The sequence below is a fragment of the Gavia stellata genome, chromosome 27 (genome assembly GCF_030936135.1).
Source record: "Gavia stellata isolate bGavSte3 chromosome 27, bGavSte3.hap2, whole genome shotgun sequence".
Lineage (NCBI taxonomy): Eukaryota > Metazoa > Chordata > Aves > Gaviiformes > Gaviidae > Gavia > Gavia stellata.
The window spans coordinates 5,129,107-5,155,301 of NC_082620.1; the positions used below are offsets into that span (position 1 = coordinate 5,129,107).

Sequence of the window (26,195 nt, forward strand, 5' to 3'; positions counted from 1 at the left end):
CCAAAAAGTTATTATATTTCTGTAGCGAACAAAAGAATTTTTTTGAGGAGTTGAGATCTTTTTGAGGATGGAGGTAGCTTCAAACATTTTACAGGCACTTCATAAGTCATCATTCCTACAAATGCTTCAAACGACTGCCTTGTATATTACTGTCTTGTGTTTTCCATACTGAATTGCTTTAGGATGTGGGGTTTTCTTTGCTTTTAATTTTTATTTTCAGAAATTGAAAGAATTTTGAATATTAACATGGGCTTTTCCCCTCTTTCTCCCCCCCTACCCCTTCAAGAACCTTTTTAAAACGCTGGGGTTGTTGGAGTGGTTGAATTTTTCCTGGATTTGAGTGAGAAATTCAGAAGACTGAAGCCCAGGCTCACTGTCTACCTTTCACGGAGGCCCAGCCGTGAGAGGACAGAAGAAGGCACGTGGCGAATCATGACAGCGGACAAAGAAAAAGACAAAGACAAAGAGAAGGACAGGGATAGAGACCGGGATAAGGAGCGAGACAAGAGAGACAAGGCGAGGGAGAGTGAGAACTCGCGTCCTCGACGGAGCTGTACATTGGAAGGAGGTGCCAAGAATTATGCAGAAAGTGACCATAGTGAAGATGAGGACAATGACAACAACAGTGCCACCACAGAGGAGTCCACAAAGAAGAGCAAAAAGAAACCACCCAAGAAGAAGTCCCGGTATGAGAGAACAGACAACGGTGAAATAACGTCCTTTATCACAGAGGATGATGTTGTATACAGGCCTGGAGGTAAGAAATTCTTCCGTTCTATTAACTTTAAAAGTAATTGTGCACCAGAGCTACCAGACAGTTGGCTGCAGCAGACAGCACAATGTGCTATCTGTTAATTTAGATTACGATTGTCCTGGGGGCAGGTTGCCACATTTCCATTGGAGACAAATATGGATATGCAGGCAAAAGCTTTTGACTGTATCTTGTAATGTCTGATCTGTTGGAATGAACTTAGCTCCTCTTTGAAAAAGAGCCACCCTTTTTTCTTTCTACTGCATTAATTATCCGTGTATCGTATGGAATCTCTGTCCCTGGGAATTTCAACGCTGAAATGGATAAAGTACTGAGCACTTTGCTCCAACTTTGAAACGAGACCTGATCTGAGCTCAAGATTTGACTAGGTGGCATGTAGAGAGATCTTTCAACCTTTCTGCAAGTTTTTCTGCAAACCTATGATTTCTTTGTAGAGCTCCTCTCCTGTCTTCTATTTGTGAAATATAAATCAGGTGACTTAAGATCGCATACCTATCATGCCATTGATTTCACCCCCTCATTAGTGGCTAGCTAATGCCTATGCACAGCAGAAATTGTACTTGAAAATTAGATTATTCCTCATATTTGAGTAAAAACTTCTGTGTTCACCCACACAGCATTTTAAAAGTGTCGATTGCAGTTGTTTGTTCCACCACAAGGAATAGTTACGTTTTGGCTTTCCTGTTCAAAGCACTGGCTTAAGGGCTCTGGTAGTTTTATACTACTTTTCTGTAAAATTATCAGTGTGCTGTAGTAACACTGCTGGAGCAAAATAGAGATGGATTCAAACTAAAAACCATGGAAACTAATGAGGTGAAATCTTGTCCCATTTTTTCCATGAGGTGCTGCATGTCTCAACTACTGAAATCTCGTTCTATGAGTACAGATGTAAATGTTGTAAATGCTCTATCCAGTTGTAGTTGCTGTAAAAGCTCTAAAATGCTAGCTGTGTGTGTGGCCACTGTCAGCTGCAGATACAGATGGGCTGAAATTTTGCTGATTTTGGAGGTGTTGCGTTCCGTACTTGTTATTCCATGTGAAAGTGGTAGTCTGTTTTCACTTAGATCTACCAATGTTTGTCAGAATAGCTTATCTATTGAATGCTTCAAATATCGTTTCAAACCATTCGAAAGATACGTTTTTCTCTTGGTCAGGGCTTGTAGCTGAGTAATATTTGTTGCTTGAGCAGTAGCAATAGGGAGCCTGCAAAAGCGTTAGCTTTGATGACAATCTGATTTTTGGTGTCAGAGGATGAAAAATAATTTAGAATCTGTTAAGAACAGCTGTCATGTGGGCCCAGTAGTACAATGCAACACAGTGGCTTTATTGCAAAAAGACTTTGCTTAAAATTAAGATGGAAAATCCGTTTGATCTCAGTTGTATCCTGTAGAAGGATGGAGAAGTACTAGCACCTTAATCTAGTAGATGCAGTGCTTGGAGTACCTAGTACTTGGATGGAGGGATATTTGCAGAACAGCAGGAATCAGAACTGTGGTTACACAGAGTTTGCATCTTTGCCAGATAATTGACAAAGGAGGGGAGAGCCTGTAAATGCTGGTAGTGTGGGGAGCGCTTGGATTGTTTATGCTGTATTTTTCACAAAAGTATCTGTTCAGAAGAGAAATATTCTTTATTTACAGATTGGCAAGAGCTTTGGTTATGGCTTGTACCTTCTCACTTGCCAGCAATTACACGCTGGGGGAGAGTGTATTTATGGACTGAAATGCAAGGTAAAGCCTCAGTCACAGCACAGGCATGGAGATGTGTCAGAGAACCTGCACGCAGCGAATACTCTGTAATTGCTGGCCAAGTACCACTCAGGCCTTATCGGACTTTGGGGAGCACACATAGTTGATAGTGCGGGAGAATAATCTTCTCTAACAAGCAGAGTACTTCATCAACTGTATTTTGGTGATGGTGGTTGCAGACCAGGGAGCTGGCTGGCAGAGGAGCAGTTCCCCGCTATACAAGTGGTGTTCGGCAGGGTTTGGAAGAGGTTGTGTGATCTGGTCAAGGATTTGAAAGCCCGGTCTCGGCTCAGGCTAGTGCCGGCCACAGGCAGCTTGCTTCATTTTCTCTTTGTCCATTGTTCTGCACTGTTTGAAGAAAAGGGGGTGGGGGGAAGCGGTTGTATCTGATGTGGAGGAGGTTATCTAGTGGAAGAACAAGGAAAGCCTTGTGATAATTGAGATATTTTATACCTGTTTTGCAGTTTAAAAATCTGCTTATTAAATTTTATATTTTATGAGTGGTAATTAGCCTAAGATGTGTACCCTAGCATTGAAACTTTTCTGTTTAGTTTGCTCTTTGTCCTTTTTTAAACTTGCATCTGTCTCTTGTCTTGAAAACTGCAGAGAGAAGTGAGAATACACATTACTGGCTAGCTCATTGTTGGAGGGACATGAGCCTAGCTGAAACCTTAACTGACTATACTGATTTTTAAATTTTATGTAAAACATAATTTCTTAACAGGAGTGAGATATTGAACACACATTCCAGTGCGTAATAGATTCTAAAACAATTTTAGCATCTATTGCAGAAGAAAATCTTAGCTTCTGTCTTATGGCTAGGTTACATATAGGGAGATGTATTTGTAGCTAAGGGTACAAATTACATAAAATTTAAGAGGGATTAAGAGAGTTTAAATGAACAAGACTTGCACAGCAAGGATTAGAATTGAAAATTAAAGGTGTGTGCAGAACAGCTAGCTGTCTTCAGCTTATATCTTTTAGGCTTTAAGGAAAGGAAATCCTCTCCATTCGCTTGATTCTTTCTCTTAAATACTCTTCCCTGATACGGATGAATGTTAAAGGTCTACATTTTCTTACTATGAACTCCTTGGTTAAAATCTCATTCTGTGTTTACCCCACTGCTGTATAGTATTTAATCCAACACTTAATGTTACTTTTTTCTCTGCTGAGCTCAGCAGCTAATTTGAATAATAGCAAGTAAACTGTAAATAGGTAATCAAGATCATTAGAATTTTTTCAAATGAAAGGTTACACTATATTGTTACTATATAAATACTGGTCTTATTAATTTGCATGGATACAATGAATGTATGCATAGCTTTAAACCAGGTATTAAAACTTATTGCGTAGAGCTTAGACAGCACGATGCAATTAATCTTCTCTACTTTGTTGGAAATCACACAGGCCTATCCTAAAAGCTTGTTGGCCCACTTACCCATCTGTCCTCTCAGCTTCCACAACTTCACTCCCATTTCCTTCCAAATCTCATCTGTGGGGTGTGTTTTTCTTCTTTCTTTCTTCGCAGTTCTTACCTTGCTTTTGTCAAAATGTCTGTCATGGTTAACAAATTAAGTTTTATTGTACAAAGTGTATTAAGATTTGCTTATAGGCTTCCTTAGCATAAGATAATGATCGTGTAAGAGAGTTGCATCAAGACTGAGATTATTTTTTTTCCCTCCTCTTAGATTCAGTTAGATTATTGAATGCTGAATTTCCTTCCCTTTCTAGTGCAGATTGATTCCCTGCTATCCTACTGGCTTTTGCCAAAAGACGGCACAGTTTGAAAGGGTTGATTTCCCGTACAGTTTGTATGCACGGGCAATATGGTTAACACATGGCTCCTAATTGGGTGTAGTCTAAAACGGGTGGTCTTGTTTGGTAGTATGTTTTTTGCAGTTCTACTTTTTTGATTGTCAGACTGTAAGTGAATTTGAATACTTTGATACTCTGCTGTGCAAACCAGACTTTATAACTGCATCTGTTGTTTGGGTTAGACAGTTGGTCTCCGTGTATGATTTTCTGTGTCGAAGAACGTACTGAAGCGCTGTCAACCAAATGGCTGTCAGTGTATTATACTGGACTTCAGTGGCTAAGGTGCTTTTGGAGCAGCTGTCCAGGCTTTTTCCAAGTGCCATGCTACTCCAAACACAGTTGAGTGACATAGCGGCTTTTGTATAGGCCCTGCTTTTGATCCTTGGTTGAGAGGATGACTTGCCTAGCTGGAGGAGAGAGCGATGTGATGGAAAACACAGAGCCCTGTCATAACTTTTACATTTCTGGCTAATGTAACGGAAGTGAAAAAGGTAGTGATCATACTGTTCCAGAGAACCTTTCTTCCCTCCCAGGTCTGGAGGGCAACAACATGCTTAGTCTTCTAAGGACCTGACGTGTAGAGGTATTTTTCTTGTATATCTTCAGCCTGCCCTTCAACATGGAGATCTTCTTTTCAGTATCCCAATAAATTGCTCTTATGAAGTAAATGGGTTAAGATTCTGGAAAAAGTACATAGCAGAAATATCTGCATCAAAATAATAGCTGGTTATGTGGATACTTTTATTGCCCTGTTCCTTTTTGTTCTCTGAACTCTTGCATACCTTTCTTGCTGGAGGAAGCTGTATGGTTCCTGTCCTCTTTCACCCTCAGACTGTTCAACACATCAGGAAGGGTATTGCTATTTTAAAGGCACATAACTTAATACTGAGGGTATTGTTGCTGCTGAGCAGGCTGCTGTAATGTCATCACGATGGCACCTTGAATGCTGGACTGGAAAAACTTTGTTGGATAAAAGTCTAAGTTGATTTGGAGCCTCAGGAAAACAGATGACTTTATGTCACCTGGAGATGAGGACAATATTGTTTGCTCTGCCTGCGTAGAAACATTTAAAAGGATCTGCAGGAATTAAAAGGGTTTATGAGGATCTGTTTCTACGGTGACATCAGTAGCTATATAAACAGCACAACAGCAAGAGGAATCAACATGAGGTGACACAAGGTGAAATGCTTCTGCAGGGAGAGTAGTACATTATAGGGCTTTATCATTTTCTAGCAAATTGCTTTGGAATAGCTTGCCTGAGAGCCTCTCCGTCCTACGTGTTTTAAGATCTGTGTGAAGCTTGAAGGAGAGGTGCAGATTGTTAGATATGGAAAGTGTGGGTTGGTATGGTGCAGGGAAAGAGGCAGAATTAGCTTTATGTGGATCCTGGAACATCTAGCCTAGTATACAAAAAATAGGAATGTGTCTCTTTGCCACTTTGAGACGTTTAGGCAATCACTGTTTGGGACAGCTATTGGACTTTTTCGTTTAGTTGCCTTTTTTTAAGGTATGGGAAATCACTGTCACTAGAATGCAAGTGAGATATTGCTACTGGAAAATGTAACTTGAGTGCTAACTTTTTGGATTTACAGGTTGATGTCTCTTTAAAGGTTTGTTAGATTTCTGTCCCCGAGTGCTGTTTAGGAGGCACCGTAACCCCGTAAGCTATTATCTGGACAGGCATCAGAGAAGGGAAGAGAGACTGAATTTGCAGGTCGGATGCACACTTGTGAAATACTGCTGCTCAGTTGTCACCAAATGTATCAAAGTGAGATCTTGCATACCTTTCACTGCAGTACGTTCTGTGATTACAGAGTATGTGGCCATTTTTCAAAGGGAGCACTTCATAAGCTATGAAGTAGTTTGCAGTCTTCAGTGCCTCGGATTTGAAGGTGTTGGGTTATTGCACTGTCACAATGAGAAAATAACAAAAGATGATGGGTCATCTTTTGTGTGAACCTGCAGGCCTGACATCAGTGTCCTGTGGAGCGTGGCCAGTGGAGTTCAATCACAGTGGAACCAGAATTACATTTACCTAAGATCCAGTCAGACTGAGATTTCTTCTAGATATCTTAAAATCTACTGTCAATTTGGTTAGTGAGCAAGTATTAGGACTTCTAAACTGCTAAGCTTTAGTTTTTGCTGGTGTAATTAATTGTTAAATGTTCCCTTTATTATAACTGTGCCGAGATGTTTTGCATTGTTGTAACTGAGGAAATTCCTGAAATGGTTGTTTTAATCCAGAAACCTCCATCAGCTTTATAAAAATATAAATAAACAAAACCCAAACCAAAGTGCTTCCTCCCTCTATTTACTTTGTTAAGAAGTGGTGTACTGCTGTTTGGGTTGAATGTTGGTGAAATTGAAATGCAGGAATTTTGGTGCATGGTCTGACAGTGATTGGCTTGTATTTGCCATTGACCCATGTGTTTGTCATTCTTCTAGATGCTGCCTTCTGTTTGTTCTGACAGCTTTACCAGCTGAGCACGGTGGCCATGGCAGAATTGAATATAAAAATACATATAATATGAATATGAATTTTTTTCTATAAACCTTGAAGTTCTGGCAGGTGTTTTTAGGCTGCTGAAAAGTAGGGGGAAGAAAAGTTAATTCTTTTCTGGGAAGTCTTAAAATCTGATTTTTATGCTTGGGCAGAAGGAAGAAATGCAACAAAATTATTTTTTCAGCTGCACATTTTAATTTTCGGAGGTCTTTGGCTAGACTGTTGTTTTCTGTCCATGTTGCGTGGATTGACCAAGTTTGTCATGGAGATGCGTATTTTTGCGTGTGTGATCTTCTCTTCCCTCAAAAGCTTCATAGTTGAAATGAGCATGTATTCTAACACGATGCACTCTGTATTTCCCTCTTCTTCATTTGAAAGTCTCTTACCATCGTGGTACTAGATCATCGAAATAATCAGATATTCAGTGACAGACTTTCGGTTGCTGTAAATAGGAATAACCTCAGGAGCTGTGCTGCTTAATGTGTTTATAAGAGTTCCCTTATTTTTCACACTTAAACCACTTTGTTTTCAACCTTTCTGCATATGTGAATAGTGGTGAGGAAAACTCGTAACAATCTTTTTTTAGAAGATGGCATTATCTTTAATATTTTTGTTTCAATGGAAACAAAAGCATTCTTTACCCATTCCTCCTTTAGTAATTAAAAGGAGGGGGGGGGGGGAACCAGAAAAGGCCTGGATTAGTAGGTGAGTCTTAAAACATGTCAGGAGGGTTAATGCAATGCATAAAAACATTTAAAAATGCGTAAAAGCATCACAGAAGGATTTTCTTTGAAGTTGATTGAAGTCTGTAGAGAACTGTTTCCACGTGCAGCTGAAACTTGTGGTGTTATTGTTCTGTACTATTGGATATTAACAGTGGTTGTAATTAGTTTTTATTCTCAGCTTTTGAGATTTTATGGAAAGAGTAGTTTTTCAAGATTGGTGAATAGTATTAAGTGTAGAAAATAATTAAGGCTACATGACAGCATACATCAACTACTTAACTGCATATAACTAATTTTCTGTATATGTGCTGTTAGTATAAGCAGTAAACATAAGCCAAACTGGGGAAAAAAAGGAAAAAAAAAAAAAGACGATGCATTTACTGAGTCCATATTTGCTTTTAAATGTGGCAGGCATTGCTCTGTATGTGGACAGCTGTTGGTGCTTGACAGATGGAGTTTAAGTGCAGATCAAGGTTGATCTAGCAAATGGATTCCTCTGGCTTTGTTTGGCTTTTGTGTATAAATCGTGAAGAGCCGCACGGAGGAGGTGAGCGTACCAGGGGTGGGAGGCTGGGGATCTGCTCTGGGACCGTGCTTAGCCAGCGTCGGCCTAACAGGGAGTTTTTTGTATTGTCTTTGTTATTACTTGAAATTGTGGTGGTGTTTTGATAACAGATGAATTGTGCAAGTGGAGAATTTTAGATAAGACATTCTCTATAAAGTTATTGTTAATACTTTATCTGTGAGTCATCCCTCTGTGTTCCGTCATACCAAAACATGGGTCGCTAACAAAAGGCGACGTACAACCATTGACTGCTACGATGAAGTATTACTAGAAATAACGTGCATTATGTGAGCTCTATAAACATATGCTGTGTACTAAATGAACTTCATAACATGTTCCTTGACGCTTGTAATGCAAAATAAAAATACCTTGTAAAGCTGTGGCGTTTTGGAGCTGTTAGAGGATGAATGTGAAACTTCACGTGAACACCTTATTGACATTTTCTGTGTGTGTGGCTACAACAGCCACCGTTGAAAACTTGTGGTTTAATTACCGTAAGTAACTGTGGACCACAGATATGAGCAGTTTTGCAGACTGCATTAGGGAGTAATTCTTGCAGAGGGTGAATGTAGAACGATTGTAACCTAAGCAAAAAGTAATTCTTTATGGGGAATGTAGCATGCCATTATGAAATTAGGCAAATGGAAATTCTGGAGTAAAAAAACAGTGAGTGGGAAGCAACTGTGGAAAAATTGGACTAAGGGGAAGGAATTCCTTGAAATAATGGTTTTCAAGGAGTGAAAGTGGAGTTTGTGGCTGCAGTAATTGTTCATGGCCTGCCCGCAATTTATTTCAGTTACAATAGTTTGAACTTCTAGTGTATGAACTTGCCAGAGCTTTTTCTTATTCCTACTTTATGGAAGTTGCCATGTTGTTCATTAACCATTAGAGAGAGGAGCGTTTGGAAGAGGGTAAATACAACATGAGAATTGATGAAAATAAATTCTCCTTTAAAATTTATCTCCATTTTCATGTTACTGCTTGATGGGCTACACTGGTAAGGTATTTGTCTGTAACTGGGTATCTTCTAACTGATCTGTGACCTTCTTTTTTTTTCCTGTAATAGCATAAATTTTAGGCAACCTATTTGGTTTTCCTTTTGTTCTAAAGAGGTAGTTTTGTATAAACAGTATCTGGTAGCAGAGCAGGTGTTGCTCTAAAGAAGCATCTCAAGCAAATTGAGCTACAAATAAAAATATTTTTGCTTTGTTTCAGCATTGGCAGGAAGAATGGCTCTGTCTAGTTGTCTTTTTTATTCAAAGTCCAGAATGTGTTATAAATGCTTTTACCAAAAGCAGTAAAGATATTTAAAGCAAAAAAGGATCAGAAACCCTGCTGTAAAAGGACTAGCTAGATGTACATGAAAACTGATATAGATCTAAGACTTTTTCATTTGTATTGTTTGTTTAGGAAAGAAATATACCTAAATGTAGATGTATATTTATTTTTCTTTGGCTTGAAAATTTATGCTTGTATCTTTACTGTGGTGATTGCACTCTTCTTTTCTTAATAATGAAGAAAGCATTTTTTTTCTTCCTGAAATGGGCATTTCTTATTTAAGCAGCTGACTAGCATGATCATTGTGCTTTAAAATGGAGAGGAAAAAAGGTAACATACCGGTATTGAAACAAAGTAAATACACTTCTGCTGTAAGATCAGCTTTACAGCTGCTGCACTAATTTGTTCTGTATAAAAGGTATCTCGGAGCTATTTACCAATTTAAACAATAGGAAAATATTTTTTGTTTCCAAAAACATGTATTGATTTTTTTAAAAATACAGATATTTTTTCAGTGCTGCTAGGTATTTGCAGCTGGCTGAATATCAGGTTAGTAGACAATAGGGAGAGTATCACATAAGCTTACTTGACAGGAGCGTCTGTATTTGCATCACAACAGGCTTTGAGGCAACAGACTGCAGTGTTTGAAATACAGTATTCTGTGAAAATCACCCTCACCCAAGTGACACATTTAGTTTTCTCCCTCTGAACATGTGTTTCTGTTCAGGGCTGCACCGTCAACTTATAAAATGGGTTACTCTCTATCCATTTGTCTAATTGGGAAGATGAAGTGATGGGCCAGTTACTAGGGAAATAGTAATGGCTGTAATTTTTTTCTAGTTGAGGGCTACATAAATAAAACCCATCCATATTTTAATGAGGTATTGCAGTGTGTTGCACTTCAATTATCAAAAGGGTAGCTAAGGGAGAGAAGTTAGGCAACCATTTGGTGTTTGTGGTGGGCTTGGGAGCAGAAGAGTTTTCTCTTCCAAGTCTTCTTGGTGTGCTTGTTTTGCCTACTAGAGCATGGAGTTATAATTATGCATGGTTCAACAGAAGAACAACTTAAACTCAAAGCTGTGTAAAGATGCCATTTTTCACATTAAGTACAGCTTCATGGGCCAGCTGTATACTGTTGATTTCTTTTAATGTCATGGTTGACGCATTACCAAAACTTGGGAAACACAAGGGAATGTAAAGTGCGTGAGAAGAAAGATTCCGTATCTCAACTGATACATAATCTCGACCCCTTAATCTCTTCAGGTTTTTGTGCGTATCGGCCAATTGTGTGCTCTATTCGAAGGCGTTATGGAGATTATTCAGTTGATTTCATGTAGATCTTGACAACTTCTTCTGTTGGTTTCTTAAGGCTTATTATTAATGCTTGCATTTAAGGTATCAGAGTTATCTGTAGCCATTGTTCTTCAAGTGTGCTGTAATTAGCACACGAAGGATTTTTTAATAGGGAAAAAAAGTTAAGTATATCTAAAGAAGTGAGGTCATGTAGCGATGTGGTGGTATGTTTGTGGTGCTGCTCATCTTTTGTGCCTTCCACAGTACTTAGAAATGAGTGTCCATGAGGAGCTAGTGAAATGCATCCAGTTCAGGTCTGAGACACAGGTGGCTATGGAGGCATTTGTAAAATAGCAGGGAGAAGCATTTGGAGCAAATGTTGCACCTCCAGCAAAAGTTTGTTGTGACCTTAAAAGATCAGAAAAGACTGTTTTAAATGGCATGGGTGCAGTAAAGCTTATCTGTTGCTAAAGAAGGAGCTCTTAGACTAGCTGGTTATTTAATTAGTCACCTGCACTCTTATGCCCACCTCGTCTCCTGTTCCATGTATTTAATTGAAAAACAATTCTAAGACAGGAGGATACCCTAGCATGAGGTAGTGGCTGAGCATCTACGGTGTCTCTGCTTTCGGTGTGGCATTTTTTGGTAACACTACTTTCTGTAAGAAAATGTCTGGTTTGTATCAAAATTGTTAACAAAGTATGTCTGAATGCATCTAGCAATAAGAACTGTACAGTGTTGTGGACATGCATGAAAAGCGCAGAAAAATAATTGGTGTGGGAAATCATGTAGCTGGGTGCCTGAACTGGAGAACAGTTGCTTTTATAAAATTGGGAACTGCAGACTACAATTAGCTGTCATTAATTTTGTTGAATAGAAATATGTTCCATTTATTGTACAATCAGGAGCCAGGCTTGAATGAGTTTAAATAGATGAAATCTAAATTATACTGACAGTCCATTAAACAGCAGCAAAACCCCTTAAAGAAAATGGATTCGCTATGATACCAGTTTATAATAAAATCATTTGCCATATAAGAACTATAGTCCAGGCATCAAGAATACTCCCGTGAGTTTCAGATGAACACGGTAAATGGGTTAACCATTTATTGCAGACCAGGGCTCTGGCACCTTGTTTTCTGACAAGGAGCCAGCAGTGTTGCTTGAAATCTGCTCAGCAGGATTCAAGATCAGACTAGTGATTTGTTTGTTGTCAGCCATATGGGGGGAAGAGAGGCAACTGTATAGCTCCCTACCTGTCAGTGGTAATATTTTTCTAGTTAAAACCACGTGTTTTTTGTTCCCAGTGCATTCCTCCCTGTGTTTCTAAGTTTGTTACTAAACCATCATGCCAAATGTATTGCTGTAGCTAGAGGTCTGTTTCCATTATTGACCTTTGTTTTCACGGGTTTGGTAATCTTCCTGTATTTGGAATACAGGCAGATTCAGATTTCAACATTTAGAATTCATTAATATTGCAAATATTTTTCTGATCCTTTGAAAGGTACCACTTGGTTATTAATGATCTGTAACTGCTAATACTGTGCTCCTAATTGTATTTAGCTGTTCTGGTTGGTGGTGGTGAAGGATTGTGGCATTTAAGTACCTGAGACGTTGAAATGAAGAGCCGCTGCTTGGGGTTCCCACTACTTTTGGCTCGGGCAGAGGTGTTTCTGGAGAACAGTTCAGAATTGCCTGATCATGCCTCTTTGCTGGCTGGCAGAGGGCACTAGGACACTAAGCCTTTTAATTTTAGGCACCAGAATGGAGGAATGTAAATATCCTTTAATTATTTGCCTATCCCACAACTTGTATTCAGGATATATACATATATATACACACGTAAAGTGTGTGTGTCTCCCTTCCTCCCTCTCAAGTCCTTAAATATATATATATATATGAATAAAAAAGACTCTGTAAAATCCATAAATAAAATTCTCTGTCTCCCAAAGAATTGGGGTCTATCTCAATAAACAGCTGGATTTCTTTTTTCCCCCTTTTTTAATCCAGGATGTTCTGATGAAACACACCTGTTTTGCAGGGCTTGCCTGGACACTTCCTTTTACAGTTTCTCAGATCCATCATATGAATTTCTACTGTGGTGCAACTGAATCTGTAGACTTAATGAGAGTGTTGGGATAAGTGTTATCTCTATATTAAATTAGAAGTGGTGGATGTGGAACAGGAGCGTACATGTATGCTGCAGGGATAAGTATACCTGAAGTTGAATGGTTGAATATAGAGCACGTGTTACTGCTGATTACATCAACCCGATGATTCTTCTGGTTGGTTGTGACAATGTAAGAGTTGATGCATGAACTGTTCAAACTCGGTGTCCGAGGAGCTCCCCTAAGTTGTACCTAAATTGTTAAGTTAACATCTGGCATATCATTTTTCAGAACCTCTAACTCTAACATAGAATATCTGAAGGAAAGCAAAATGAGGGGAAGAATGCATAATCCAGTACGACACTGGGATGTCAAAACTGGGAAATGCGTGTATATTGGAACTCAGGTTGCTTGCAGCTACACTGTGAAGTCTGAGCTTGTGACTGTTGAAATACGATGGCGAGGGGTTGTAGACAATTCCTTGGCAATGGCTTTCAAGGAGTATCTTTCCTGTGGAAGTGTGGTGCTGTGCAGAGAGCCTAAGGCTTTGTTTCTTGGATGATGCAAGTGTTGACTCATTAGGTAAAACAGAAAAGGATTCTAACTGTGAGGATGGTTACTACATAAACTGCAGCATTTAAGCTGATAAAGGTTCATGTTTTCAGAGAAGTGAGGTGGTTGGGTTTTTTTCCAAAAGATCTTCAAGTCCATGTATTGAAGCTCTAATTTTAAAAGCAGCTTTTAGTGTGGGGAATATTAACGTAACCCTTCAGAACTAGGGCACATCTGGTGAGTATCACAAGCCCAAAGGCGTAATGACTCTGTACCATGTGTCGTAGAAATACTTCATCTCCAGTGGGACATTTTACACGAAATAGGAAACTAAGCAAATGCACTCATGGCTGGAGACAGGCAGTGAATCTGTCTAGCTGTGCAGGGAACTTAAGATTTCTTTACTCTATTTTGCCATTGTAGTGGCGAAGGTTATGGAAAGCCTTTTTTTTTTGGCCTTTTTTTTGTTGCTGTTTTTTTGGGGGTTTTTTGTTTCTTCCTGTAGGAGAGTTTGCTGGTTTGTCACCAGTAAACTCTGTGGTGTAACAGAGCAGATGGTTAACTTGTCTGAGGTGGCCCTTGGAAGTTGACACATGGCTGTTATCTTGCTGTGGAGAAGGCCAGAGTGTGAATGTATAGCACAGCCGTTTCCTGTGTGGTTACTTGCTTCATGCTTGCTCTTATTTTCTAATGAATGCAGGATGATGCGAGGATGACTATGCTTCAGTAAAAGAAATTATCCTTTGGTAAGTGTGTAAGGACGTTCAGAGCAACAGTTTTTGATTGCTGTATTTCATCCTATAGCTTACTGCACAGTAATTTCTTTGCTGTTTTGCTGATTTATCACTACGTCAATGTAGATAATCAGGCATCTTTCATTTTCTATTAGTGGTATGATTCTAGGGGGTCATGAGCCTTGCCTAAGAAAACACATCCTTCAGTTCAGTTTTCAAGGGACCTTTGCAGATGGCAGAGCAGCCAACGCAGAATGTAGTTGTTGATGCAACTCTAATAAGGACTAGAAAAGCAAAAATGCCTGGGAAGGGAAGGAGACTTGAAGGATTTGGAGGTGGACTGAATACAGGCTAAGAAAAATACTTTAAGGCTATCACTACCTTGCAAGTTAAAGGGAACAGGGAGAAGGTAAGTGAAAGAATAATGGCGATGCAGTATGCGTAGCAGGATTAACTTGCGTATGTTTAAGGCAAGGCCTCTTGTGAGTCTGGATTTTTAGTCAGCTGGGGTTTGGAGAAAGATTGTCACAGAACAATGAAGAGCAAGCACTGGAGGTGGAGCCAGTGTAGCGGTGTTCATGAGTATTTGTTGGCCTTCTGAATTGTATTTTGTTTTGCAGGGAACTTACCTTGTCAGGGTTTCTTTGCCCTCAAGCTGCCAAATGTTGGTAGCTGCAGCCAAGTCCACTGCCTGATATAGTACACTCAGAGAGGGCAAACTAGTGACTTACTCACCTTGGATGAGTAGGTGTAAAGTGGAATGGCTTAATTACAGTTATGGGCTACTCAGTCCATAATTCCATGTGGTGAGATGAGTAACAAAATATTTTGAGTATTGGATAGTATTTCTTTGAAAATCAGGGGGCTAGGGATTGTGTATCACCGTAGAGTAACTTCAATGGACATGCCACTGAGCCATTCAATTGATCACATGTTTAAATTATGAAATTTATAGTCAGTTTGATTTTTGTTGGGCTTTTTGAGTGGAAAGGATTGAATGCTAAGGTTAGTAGAAATGAATATTAATATTGCAGAAGCAAATAGATGTCTGAATCATACCTGTATTGTGAGTTCCTTTCTAGAATAATAGATGTTGAAATAACTGACCAGAATTTCTTTCAGGTGTCTGAAGGAAGAGTGCATATGGGTTCATTGTATTTTAGGCTGACAAACAGCCTCAGGCTTCAGACTTTCATTTAGCGTGGAGAGAGTACATGTCACTCAATTTATATAAACCTGCTGATCAGTAAAAGAATTCAGAAGCGATTAAACTTGTCTGCGTGAGGAACATCTTTATTTTGTGATTTTAAGTATTTTAGCTGTTTCTTTATGGCAAATGAGGCATCTTTCGTAGCTGTCACAAAGTGGCAATAGATGCTTGGACACAAAGCAGCCTGAGCAATTGTGATGAGAATTGACTGAAGTTGTCTAAGTCTATGCGGAAGTTCCCTGCAGCCATATAGAGCTAGAAATGTTCCAGAAGTATGTGATCAGTGGGAAAAAAGGTGCAGTAGCACATTCTAGTGTGCTAAGGGTAAGGAGGGGCTATTCTGTATTTTTCATGGGTGTAAGTCTTATCTACGCAGGTTTGTTGCATTAGAAAAATGATACGCTGTTTTTCTGTGTTGCTTGGGTCCACATCGAAGCTGTTCTTCAAAATAACATATTTGTATTTTGGATTTCCGGTAGATGAAAGGAATTGCTCTTTATGGTGAGTTTTGAGCGGCTAATGTGAATGCATCCATGAATGTTCTGCTTTTGGCATTTTTCCAGTTTCTAGCCTTCGTGAGGTTGCTTTGCACCTGGATTAACTTGTTTTCTTATCTGTATGGCCTCTATTGCTTTGGAGACATCTTAACTGGATGTCATCTTAGTTTTAGATCTTGGAAGGCAGCCAGCAGTGCCTTACTTAAATATAATATACTAGTGAATCAATGTTTGCTTTATCCATAGTAGATGCCAGATTCTCTTATTTTTGTGTCAGCCATTTCAGAGGGATGCTTAGCTGTTTATTCTGTGTGCTGTCTGATAACACTCTGAAAATGAGGCTTGCAAAACTGTGATATTAAGGAAAAAAATCTTGGAAGTTGTGGTGTTTTCTGTATCTGAAATCTTGTGGCTTTTTATAGACATTCCCCAGTGAATTCTGAAAAAATTCCCGCAAATGAGTGGTGGAACATCATGTAAATGGATGTCTCACCTGGGGTACTGAGCAGTTGGTTTGAGTAGAGGGCTGTCTAAGTGGAATGATTAGCCAAGGAAGTCTGGGTTAACAAAATGGTGCAGGAACACTTTGATAGAGTTGAATTGCTATAACTTCTGAATAATCCGGATTGAATCATACTGTATCAACACCAGGAGGCGAAGAGGATGCATTTGGTGCAAGGTGGTTCAGACGCTTACCTCCCAAGAGAGCCTGACTTAATAGCTTCTATGGGATTTTCAGGATTTTGGATGAAAAGTGCTATGTAAGTGTGAGTTACAAGTCAAATGAATTACTGTTGTTCTGGTGTTGATGGTTGATTACATATATGATATCTCAAGCTTTTAAAATGTACGTATGCGTGCTGTTGCAACAGCTGCTACTATCCTAGCTAGGAAATGCCTTTTCCAAACGACCAATTTCAAATTGTGTAAGTCGTGCTTGAAATAAACGGACGGGATTCTTCTTGATTCTACAGAGATACTGGAGGTTGTTATATAAAACTGTTTGTTATTTTCTTACTAAAAAAAGAAAAAAAACCCCAAGATTTCAGTGTATTTTACATCCATGAAGTTTCTATTTCTCTTGAGACTCCTGGTGCAAGACATTTGGCTTGTCATGTTATAGATAGTGCAAATATGCAGCAGAAAACTTCAAACTGATTCTACTTACGTAAATACTTATGTAGCCTTGCTATTTAGCATAGATTCCTATGATGCCATCATCATTAAGACAAATCATTATATTTGGAAAATACACTAGCATTTTTGAAAGATTGTATTCCTGACCACATCTCCTCCTCTGCGCTAATGCTAGAATGATATTGAGGATTCATAATAAATCCAATATGAGTTAACTCTTTCTCACTATTTCCGTTTACTTTGCTTTAAAATGTAGAATTCTTTGCTCTAAAGCTTCATTTAATGCTTATAGCACAACAATGTCTCTAAATACCTGCTTTTCTAGTGTTGATTGTTTCACTCTTCAGTTGATTCCATTATCCTTTTCTTTGTTATTACCTCTCAGTGTACTTGGGGTTAAGTTTACATCGGGTGGACACCTGGTAAAGAGATGCCAGCTGTATTGAAGTGGAGTTCTTACTTTTGTTGGCATTTTTATGCTAAAAAGAGATGTGCAGAAGTTCTCAAAAGAGGCCAGGACTCATATGGAGCTATAACTGACAGCAAGCGTAGGAAAGGTCACTAGTGGTGCTTCTCATGTAAAAAAAGCTTTTGGAATTTCTGGCCTGAACTCGTGAATTCATTTCAGTGCTATTTTTGTGGATGCTTTTGTAATGAACAATCAAAACTTACTACAGTAACAGAAATTCTCCAAGATTTCAGTTAAATTTGTGTAAGCTCAACAATGTTAACTTCTAGTTAATAGGAAAAAAACAAAACAGGAGAACTGCTTGATTTGGAACTTGCATGCCAAGTTCTGGTTCAGACCACTCAAGCTGTGAGTTGTTACATATCTGTGTCTCCTAGTGGGAACATGGACATGACTCTGCTATAATTACATTCCTTCTATACACTTGGAGAGAGGAGCTTCACTGATGCTGATAAAATTGTGATTTCAGATTAATCCAGATTCTTATCCTGGGTCTTTGACTTTTACTGTAAAATAAGCAATAGATTTTCAGCTTCAAAAAAATAATCTATTTTGCCAAGCTCATTTGACTTTATGAAATGGTGTTGCGAAGTGATTAAAAGTGCAGTTTACCGCACCATTCTCCATCCATCGCAAGGAAACCTGTTTTACAAATGTTGTTGCAGGTAGAAATTTGACACTTGGATTTACAGGCTTCGCTTCAGATAGTTACTGCACTTATGTGATACACCAGCAGGAAATGCCTCCGTGCGTGGCTACCTGGCTCAAGCGTTTGAGGGGACGCAGATGCTCTCTGTTAAAGCCTACATTCCAGGCCACCCTTTGTGCGCTGTTGCTGTCACTTAGCCCTCGGTTCACACTTCTCTGCATGTGGTTGTGAGATGTTCCTGAGCAGGTGATCTGTTTGGTGAACTTGTGCTCTGGGGATTGAGTTTCATTCAAGGAGTTGCCAGATCTGTTCACCACCAGGTGGTATTTGTGCTAAATGGATTTTATGCCGAAGAGGAAGGTCTAAGTAACCTTTTCCCAATTCTGTTTTAAAAGCCCCTGATACTTGACATCTCACAACAAGGTTTTGGTGAGAATTGAAGTGTGTGCTTTTAGCTGTTTGTTAGCCTTCACATTCGCTGGGGATGCAGACCACAGTGAGCTGTGCTTGGCATTTGGAGAGTTTCTTCAGAAGACTTTCTTCTGCAGAAGCCAAGGTGACCTGCCTGACTTCAACAGTTACGTGCTCTGACCTCAACCTGATTTGCATCCGCCAGAGACCAGCATCTTTTCCAGTCTAGATTGAAATCATGGGTCGGTATAACCGAGAAATACCTTTGCCTTTGAATTCCTCCTGCTGAATGTGGGATTTTAGCTATGCTGATCAGCAGGCTTAGTTTGAGACTAGTATGTAGAGATTATTTTATAGCCTGCTGGGGAAGAGAGGTACTGCTTTGCTGTCATGGTTTTCCAGTTAAAAAAAAGTGTCATTTCGATGGGTAGTGCCTATAAAGAGGATGCTGGAGGTGAACAGTTTTGCATCTGAAACACAGCGTACTAGCTTTCAGGGGTAATTCTTCTGACACTTGTTGTTTTTCTAGAAACCTTGACTACATTGCCTTGACATACTGCTGACATAGGACAAAATAAAGCCTTACTCACAAATTTGTAGAGATGATCTGAAAAGAGAATTTAGGAAGATAAGCAAAGAAACAGAAAACAGAGGAAAAAATAATTTCACGCTTTAATTTTAAATGACTGGTAGAAAAGCTAGGACTATTTCCAATTTTTTTCCCCTCTCAGTCTCACCATTGAGATGGAGAGGAACGTCTTTTGGTGTAAGCAGAACACAAATTCTGTGGCTGTCACCTGACTACTTCAGGCTATAATTTCTTGCCTATAAAATGAAGATATGGATGTTTTACTGGAATGCAAGTATAAGCTAGTGTTGCTGGGTATGACTTTGCTTGTGGCCAAAAGCAGCAGGTCCAGACCTGCATGACTGCAATAAGCAGTGCAGAATTTGGGGAAGGTGCTAAGTGCATTTAAAGCTTGGTTTGTCAGCAGAATTGCTTTGATCCTGGAAGAACATCAGTTACCTGAAATGAGTGAAGATGGGTACTGTACACCTCTATCTCTCATTAGAACAGGATGTTACACTGCTGCCACATTTAAAATCAGATGCACAACCGTGTAATTCTGGCATGTATCACTGAAGTGCTATAGATTTGAAATGCCTGAGCTTTTTCCAGCTTGGTTGATGTAGCTGCTAAGACTCTTCCTACACTTTTGATAGTCCTAAGGTAGTCCTGCTGAATAGCTGCTAAGTTGCTCTCTTTTAAATTAATCTTTGAGTTAACTCTCAGTGGTGAGAGAATTCTTGAGAACAGGTTGGCTTTCAGATGATTAAGGAAGGGTTTCTTTTCCCTTTCAGGAGGAAGAAGTTTTATTGCTATAGGCAATGACAGTGCATCCTTAGGAATGCTCTTCGTGGAGCGTAAGAACTAGGCAATGCTTGTCTTGATCAACTTCTAGATTTTTACAAGACATGAAGCTGGGTGTTAGCTGTGTTTTGAAACATGTCTTATAAAACTCTCCAAGACTTTGGAATTTTTCTGTGGAAATATAAAAAGACTGATGGAGAATCATTCATAGAATAGCTGGTGTTCTTTGTCTTCTGTCTTTTGCATAGCAGTTACCTAGCTGAATATAAAAGGAGAACACAATGACTGTCCTTGAAATATTTGTTTGGCTTTGGGAGTAGCATCTTTGCCTTCTAGCAAGCTGTGTGTGAGTTTTCTGATTTCTAAGGTCATTATCATTAATCAGGCACTTCTTTCCCATCCTTGCTGTAATTTTATTCTGCGGCACTGCTTTTGTTGTGGTTATTGCCAAGACTGTTTTTAATACAACAGACTTTATTTTACAGCAATCTTGTAGAGCCCAGTTGTCAAAACCAAACAAAAATAATTACTCAGTTTCTGTCATGTCAAATGTAATTTGAGAAAGCCCAGTCCTTCCCTGAGGTAAATCTAATTTAGTTTGCTGCATTTCATTGATGATTGGTTGCCTTGGTTTTCTTCGCAATTAGAAGAGAAAATATGTTAGTGCTAGGTTCTTAATAGTGAGCTAACCACAAAAGATCCGATTAGTTTACTGTCTTATTTTGATCTGGTTCATAGGTTGTGACCTGGTCATTTTTATTAAGTAAATTCAGAATGGTCTTATATGACTTCCTTTTGTTTTTCTAGCAAAATGTCTATTCAAATAAAAGTTAATTTTTATGCAGTTAATTCCCTTATTTATCATCATAAAGCATCTAGTTTCTATTTTTAGATCACGCTCGGAATAAATTACATGTTATGCAAATGAAATGGTGGCTCTTTCTAATCTTAAGCTGTTTTTTAATTTATCCTGTTTTTATGTTCTTTCTTGGAGGTACAGAAGTTAATTTCCATTATTTTAAAATCTTGTTTTTTTAAAGATTGCGTATATATTGAAAGTCGCCGGCCGAATACCCCGTATTTCATCTGCAGCATTCAAGACTTCAAACTGGTAAGGAAAATTTTCACATCTCCTCCTTTTCCCTGCCCCACTCTCCAGTGAGATGGCACTATTTGTTAGTCTGTATCTCTTCCTGTAGCTCCTTGCTCCTTCCGAGTACATCTTTTGTGTGGATGAGGCACTTAGGGACATGGTTTAGTGGTGGACTTAGCAGGGTTGGTTTACAGTTGGACTTGATGCTCTTAAAGGTCTTTTCCAACCTAAATGATTCTATGATTTTATGATTCTATGATTCTTTAGCTTCTGAAATAGTAGCTGTTTTGCTGTTAAGACAGTGATCTATCCTTGGTATAGGCTTCATTAGCGAGGCTGTAGAGTTCAAGTGGTGGCCTACATCATTTTAAGGTTTTGTAACCCACCAAAGTATTAACTTTGAGTTGAGTGTTTTTGGGAAATTGTGGCTCAGTAAGTTAAGTTTTTCCTGGGAAGTTAAATTTGGCTGTGCCTCTACCTCTTGCTTTATATAGCACAGCTGTCTAAATGGAAGCATGTGGGCTGCCTTGTGGTAGCCCGTTTAGCTCAGCTGATGGTGGACTGACAGTGAGGATGCAAAGAGAGACTAGACCAGTATGTCAAGTTGGATTTGGAAAACCAGAAAATAACGTTTAAGAATGCTTTAGCACTTCATTCTTTAAAAGTGAAAAGTCAGGGGGCTGTGCAAGAACAAATTCGTTGGAGTTGTGGTTTGCCTGTTTTTATCGGAATTTGTACGCGTAAGAGGTTAAACATCCTTCCCAGTGGGAAGCTGCTGCCTGTTCCAAATGGAGGGCACCTGTGCTTGTTTTGGACTTAGCCGTGCTTTGGGTAGTGTAAGCAGGGTGTTTGGAAAGGTAACTGTTACTGCTGATCATCTTGCTGTTGTTGGTTTATGGAAGTTCTGAACATGTAATAAACCGTCTTTCTTATCAATGCATAGTTTACAGACGTAGATCACCCACTGTCTGTTGTTATCAGAAGATACCTTCCTTTTCCAAGACTTCTTACACAAGTCTTCTATTTTACTCCTTACAAGATTATTTTGTGAGACCCCAGTGAAGAAGAACGTGTAGACTTCACTATTGATGTCCATGGTAGTGCTTGGCACTTGTGAGTGTGCGTGCTCTCTCCCTCCCCCCGCCCTTTTTTTTTTAAGGAGTTGTTGGATTTGTAGTGAACAGGTTCTAGCAATGGGTTAAGCCACAGTTGTACTACTCTTGCAGGTGCTTTTGTGTCTGACTGGAATTACAATGTGATGGTTGCCATTCTGGGCAATAAGTTCCTGCTGAGTTGCATTAATTGCTCAGGATATTAACAAGAAAAGCTGAAGCTTCTGTTGTCACCATTGGTCCTGTACAACATGTTAAAGCTGTTTGCAAAACTGTGGGAAGTGTATTGCAGTATGTTGTAGCACCTTTAAAATTTTTTTGAGTGGTTTCTCTTTTCTCATGTTTTTAACAAGCAAAGGATATGACATCAGGGTTGCTGGCAATTTTGCATATTTTTTCACATGGAAATAGTGTCATTCATTTATGCTTACTTTTGCCTGCTCTGAGTTACTTAATTTCTCTGTTCGATATTTTTTTCTTACTGACATCATGCATAAAAGGAACTTGTAAAAAATGACAAAACCAAATAAACCCTTGGTGCTGATTATAGTAGCAGAAATGAATCTGCAGTGTGTTTGTCACTATTGATTTTACTGTCGGGGGAAAGTCAAGATGTGTAGTGGAAAGGACACTTGATTTCTCTTCTAGCGCGAGATGCCAACAGGAAACCAGTCTTGTTTTGCCTTCAGCTAAATATGTCAAGTGAAGCAGGGAAGTTAAAGTCAACAGCTTTGAAATGTCACCTACTAATTAAGTACATTATCATGTTGGTTGTCATAAACGAAAAGTTTTTGGCCAAATGTCTGAGTCTTACCCTAAACTTCCTGTTGTTCTAGGTGCAGTTCAGGCATAGGAGTTGATGGTGGTGGTTTTCACTGATAAAAACAAAGACTGTAAGCTTGCATTTTAAAAAAATAATTGAGGAGGGAGTTAAAAATGACAAAGCAAATGCTGTCTGATAGACATGTGCACTATCCTGCAGGGTAGAAGGTAGTGAGGGTTGTTCTGGGGATGAGGCTAGAGTATCATTCTGTCTCATTCTTGAAGTAAACGGAGGCTTTACTTGCTTTTTCCAGTAAGAACTTAAATCATCATTAGATACAATTTTGTGTTTATTGCAGAACTAGAAACTGGTTCTATAAAATCTGGCAGTTTCTTCTAGTTTAGTGTTCAAGCTTCTTTCACTTGCCAGACAGATGCCAGGTGGCAAAGAAAGTAGAAGCAAATACTGAAGTAGAGAGTGGTGTGTTCCCTATAAACGGGCTTACTCCCTTTCGTGTTTCTCAAGTTGTATTGGAAACAGCATCTTAGTGGTTAGAACTGTTTTGCCTCCTTTGCTTTCACAAATTCCAGTGTGGAAAATAGGGTGAGATTACTTACAACTTGATGAAGTCACACTACTCCAGAAGCAGATGTTACAAATTATTTCAGAGCAGCTTTGCATTCTAGTGTCTAGATCTTGTGACTTGGAGAAACCAGTAATTGTTTTCCTATGCACGCTCTTTGCAGTTCCAGCAGTTATGGCAGGTAAGATGGTATACCTTGTTGCATTAGCTTGTACTTCCATCACGAATTTCTCTTGACGTTAAGATGAGTCAGTTCTACTAAAAATTACACTAGAGGAACAGCTCTTTTGCTTTCCTGAAGAACAATTGTACTTCACCGATGGCCATAAAATCCTCGTGATGAAGCTTTACTGACTGCTAATTCCTTTGTAACCTGTCTCTGTTGCCATCCTGTGTTTTGTTGCTGTGTGTTGCTTCACGTGAAGCAGAGCTGTGATGCTGTGGAGATGGTCATTCCCTTTGTGAGTTGTCCTGGTTTCGGCTGGGATAGAGTTAGTTGCAGCTGGATAGTCCTGTGTTTTGGGTTTAGGCTGAGGATAATGTTGATAACACACTGACGTTTTAGTTGTTGCTGAGCAGTGCTTACACTAAGTCAAGGGCTTTTCAGCTTCTCACACTGCCCTGCCAGCTGCTCAAGATGCTGGGAGGGGACAGCTGACCCAAATGGCCAGCGGGATATTCCATACCATACGATGTCATGCTGAACACAAAAACAGGGCAGGGCTGCTGCTAGGGAACCGGCTGGGCATTGGTCAGTGGGTGGTGAGCACCTGCATTATGCATCACTTGTTCTGTATATTCTTTTATTATAATTATTATTATTTTCTTCCTTTTCTGTCCTATTCAATTGTTTTATCTCAACCCACCAGTTTTGCTTTTTCTCCGATTCTCGCCCCCGTCCCACTGGCAGGGGGGCGAGAAAAAAAAAAAAATCCAGTGGTGCATTAGGGCTGGCCACATGGGAAGAAGTTAAGTGATTTGATCAATCCCGCTTAACCATGTTAGAAATGGTCATGGGTAACAGTTATCCTCTTTGGTCTTTACCATTTCTGTGGTACTAGATTCCTTCAAGCTTTCTGGGATTCACGTAAATAACTTTGTGGAATTGAGAAGTAAAATATGATTAACCATCATGTGTTGTGTCTTAGGGGAACTGTCAACAAGAAGTGGCACTTTAACTATCCTGTCCTTTCTGGCCTGCCATTGCTTCAGTACTTCCATAACATGGGTTTCACTGTAAGATTAATATTGTCTCTCAAAATCACTTCCAATAATGTGTTGATAGTCTGATATGTTCTTGAGGAGGGAGCTAAATAACACCAGCACCAAAGGTATGGCAGGAGTACTGCTCTGCTATGCGAACTTCTTGGCATGCTTCTAAGGAATGCCCTGGCTATTCCTGCAGCTGAGAAACTGCTTTGAAAAAGTGTTGATTTGAAGCCTGTGGAAACCTCACAGAACACTGCTGGGGAAAAAAGATGACGCCAGAAGGGACTTCACCTGTTCCTTTATTGCTTGTCCCTTCCTACTCTGTAGTGCTTGTCATGAGTTTGGAAAACCATCTGTAGTTCAAACTTGCTGTTTAGCATCTGCTTGGTATAATGTGCCTTAGACTTAGAGGAGAAAAATGCACGCTCAATTCCTGGTCAAACTTCATAGCTTTTGTTACGCCCAATTCTCGATGATACTTAGAGGGAACTGTGTTCATCTAATGATACCTCTCTCTGGCCCCATGTCTGATGTCCATAGTTCTGCTAGGGGTTTTTTGTCTTTTTTTTTTTTTAAACAAACAAGCAGAAAACCCCAAACAACATGTTTCGGTACACAAGGATGTCCAGTAAGGTTTGGATATGATGGAACAAGCTATCTGTTAGTCTTAAATACAAATGTTTATCGAATTCCCTTTCTGCCATAAGTGTCTGTGAATACAAGTGGTAACTTCCATTTTGTTGGGGAGCTAACCAGTTTCACGTCTTCTCACTAATGATATATGTGTAGAATATTCTTAGTGAGAAAGCAACCAGGGATAATTTTTCCTTCTTTAAACCCTTTTTAGGGCTTAAGCCATGAAAGTTGCTTGTCTTTAAACTTGAGTTTGTACAGATAGGAGGAGGGTTTTTTGTTGGTGCTGGTAGGTAAATACGAATGGAAGATACTTCAGTAGCCTGTGGCAGCTTAAGTTCCCTGATGTTTTGCTGCAATGTTGTGTTCTGGTGTTAGAATTACTGCCTAGCTGGGACCCATTTTAATGGTGAATTTTTAAGAAACTAGTCAAATTAACTTTTTTGTTTTTCAGAATTGTGTGATATGAAAGGTACTACAGGGAATAAACTGCTGTGTGTCTTTAAGGAAGTTTTTGTTTGTGTGTGTTTTCAGTGGAAGATGCCACAGCAAGTACAAATACACTTGCTTTGCCACAAAATGACAATGCATGTGAAACCCCCCTTCTAAACAGATTCAATTCCTTTCTGGTGTAGTATTATTTTAGAATCTGAGGAAATTCAGTGCTTGTTTAGGACCCAAGCAAAGGGTTGGGATTCAGGAGTGAAGCAACAGTGAGTATTTTTAAGGCACAGTGTCTTGGATCGCTGCTGTTGTTTGCATCTGGATGAACTTTGTTTAAAAGAGCAGATGGATGGTATGCAGAAAGCCGGGAGTGAGTGAAAACTCACTTACACGTTTCAGCTGCTGGCTGCATGCTGAGATCTGAGCGCTGGGTTCAAAAACCAGCTGCCTGTTGTAGGAGCCTTTTAGGTTCAAAAGCTGGTAAGATTTGAGGGTGGATGAGGGAAGGGCTAGCAGGGAAA

General features: G+C 39.4%; 1 protein-coding gene across 2 annotated transcripts in view; it reads left to right on the forward strand.

The window, feature by feature from the left end:
• Positions 1–432: 432 nt before the first annotated feature.
• Positions 433–26,195, forward strand: part of RERE (arginine-glutamic acid dipeptide repeats) — a 178,106-nt gene continuing 152,343 nt past the window's right edge. For both annotated transcript variants that reach the window (XM_059829833.1, XM_059829834.1), the window contains exons 1-2: positions 433–757; positions 20,878–20,948. In XM_059829833.1, coding sequence (XP_059685816.1) covers positions 433–757; positions 20,878–20,948 — 396 coding nt within the window. The remainder of the gene's footprint in view (positions 758–20,877; positions 20,949–26,195) is intronic.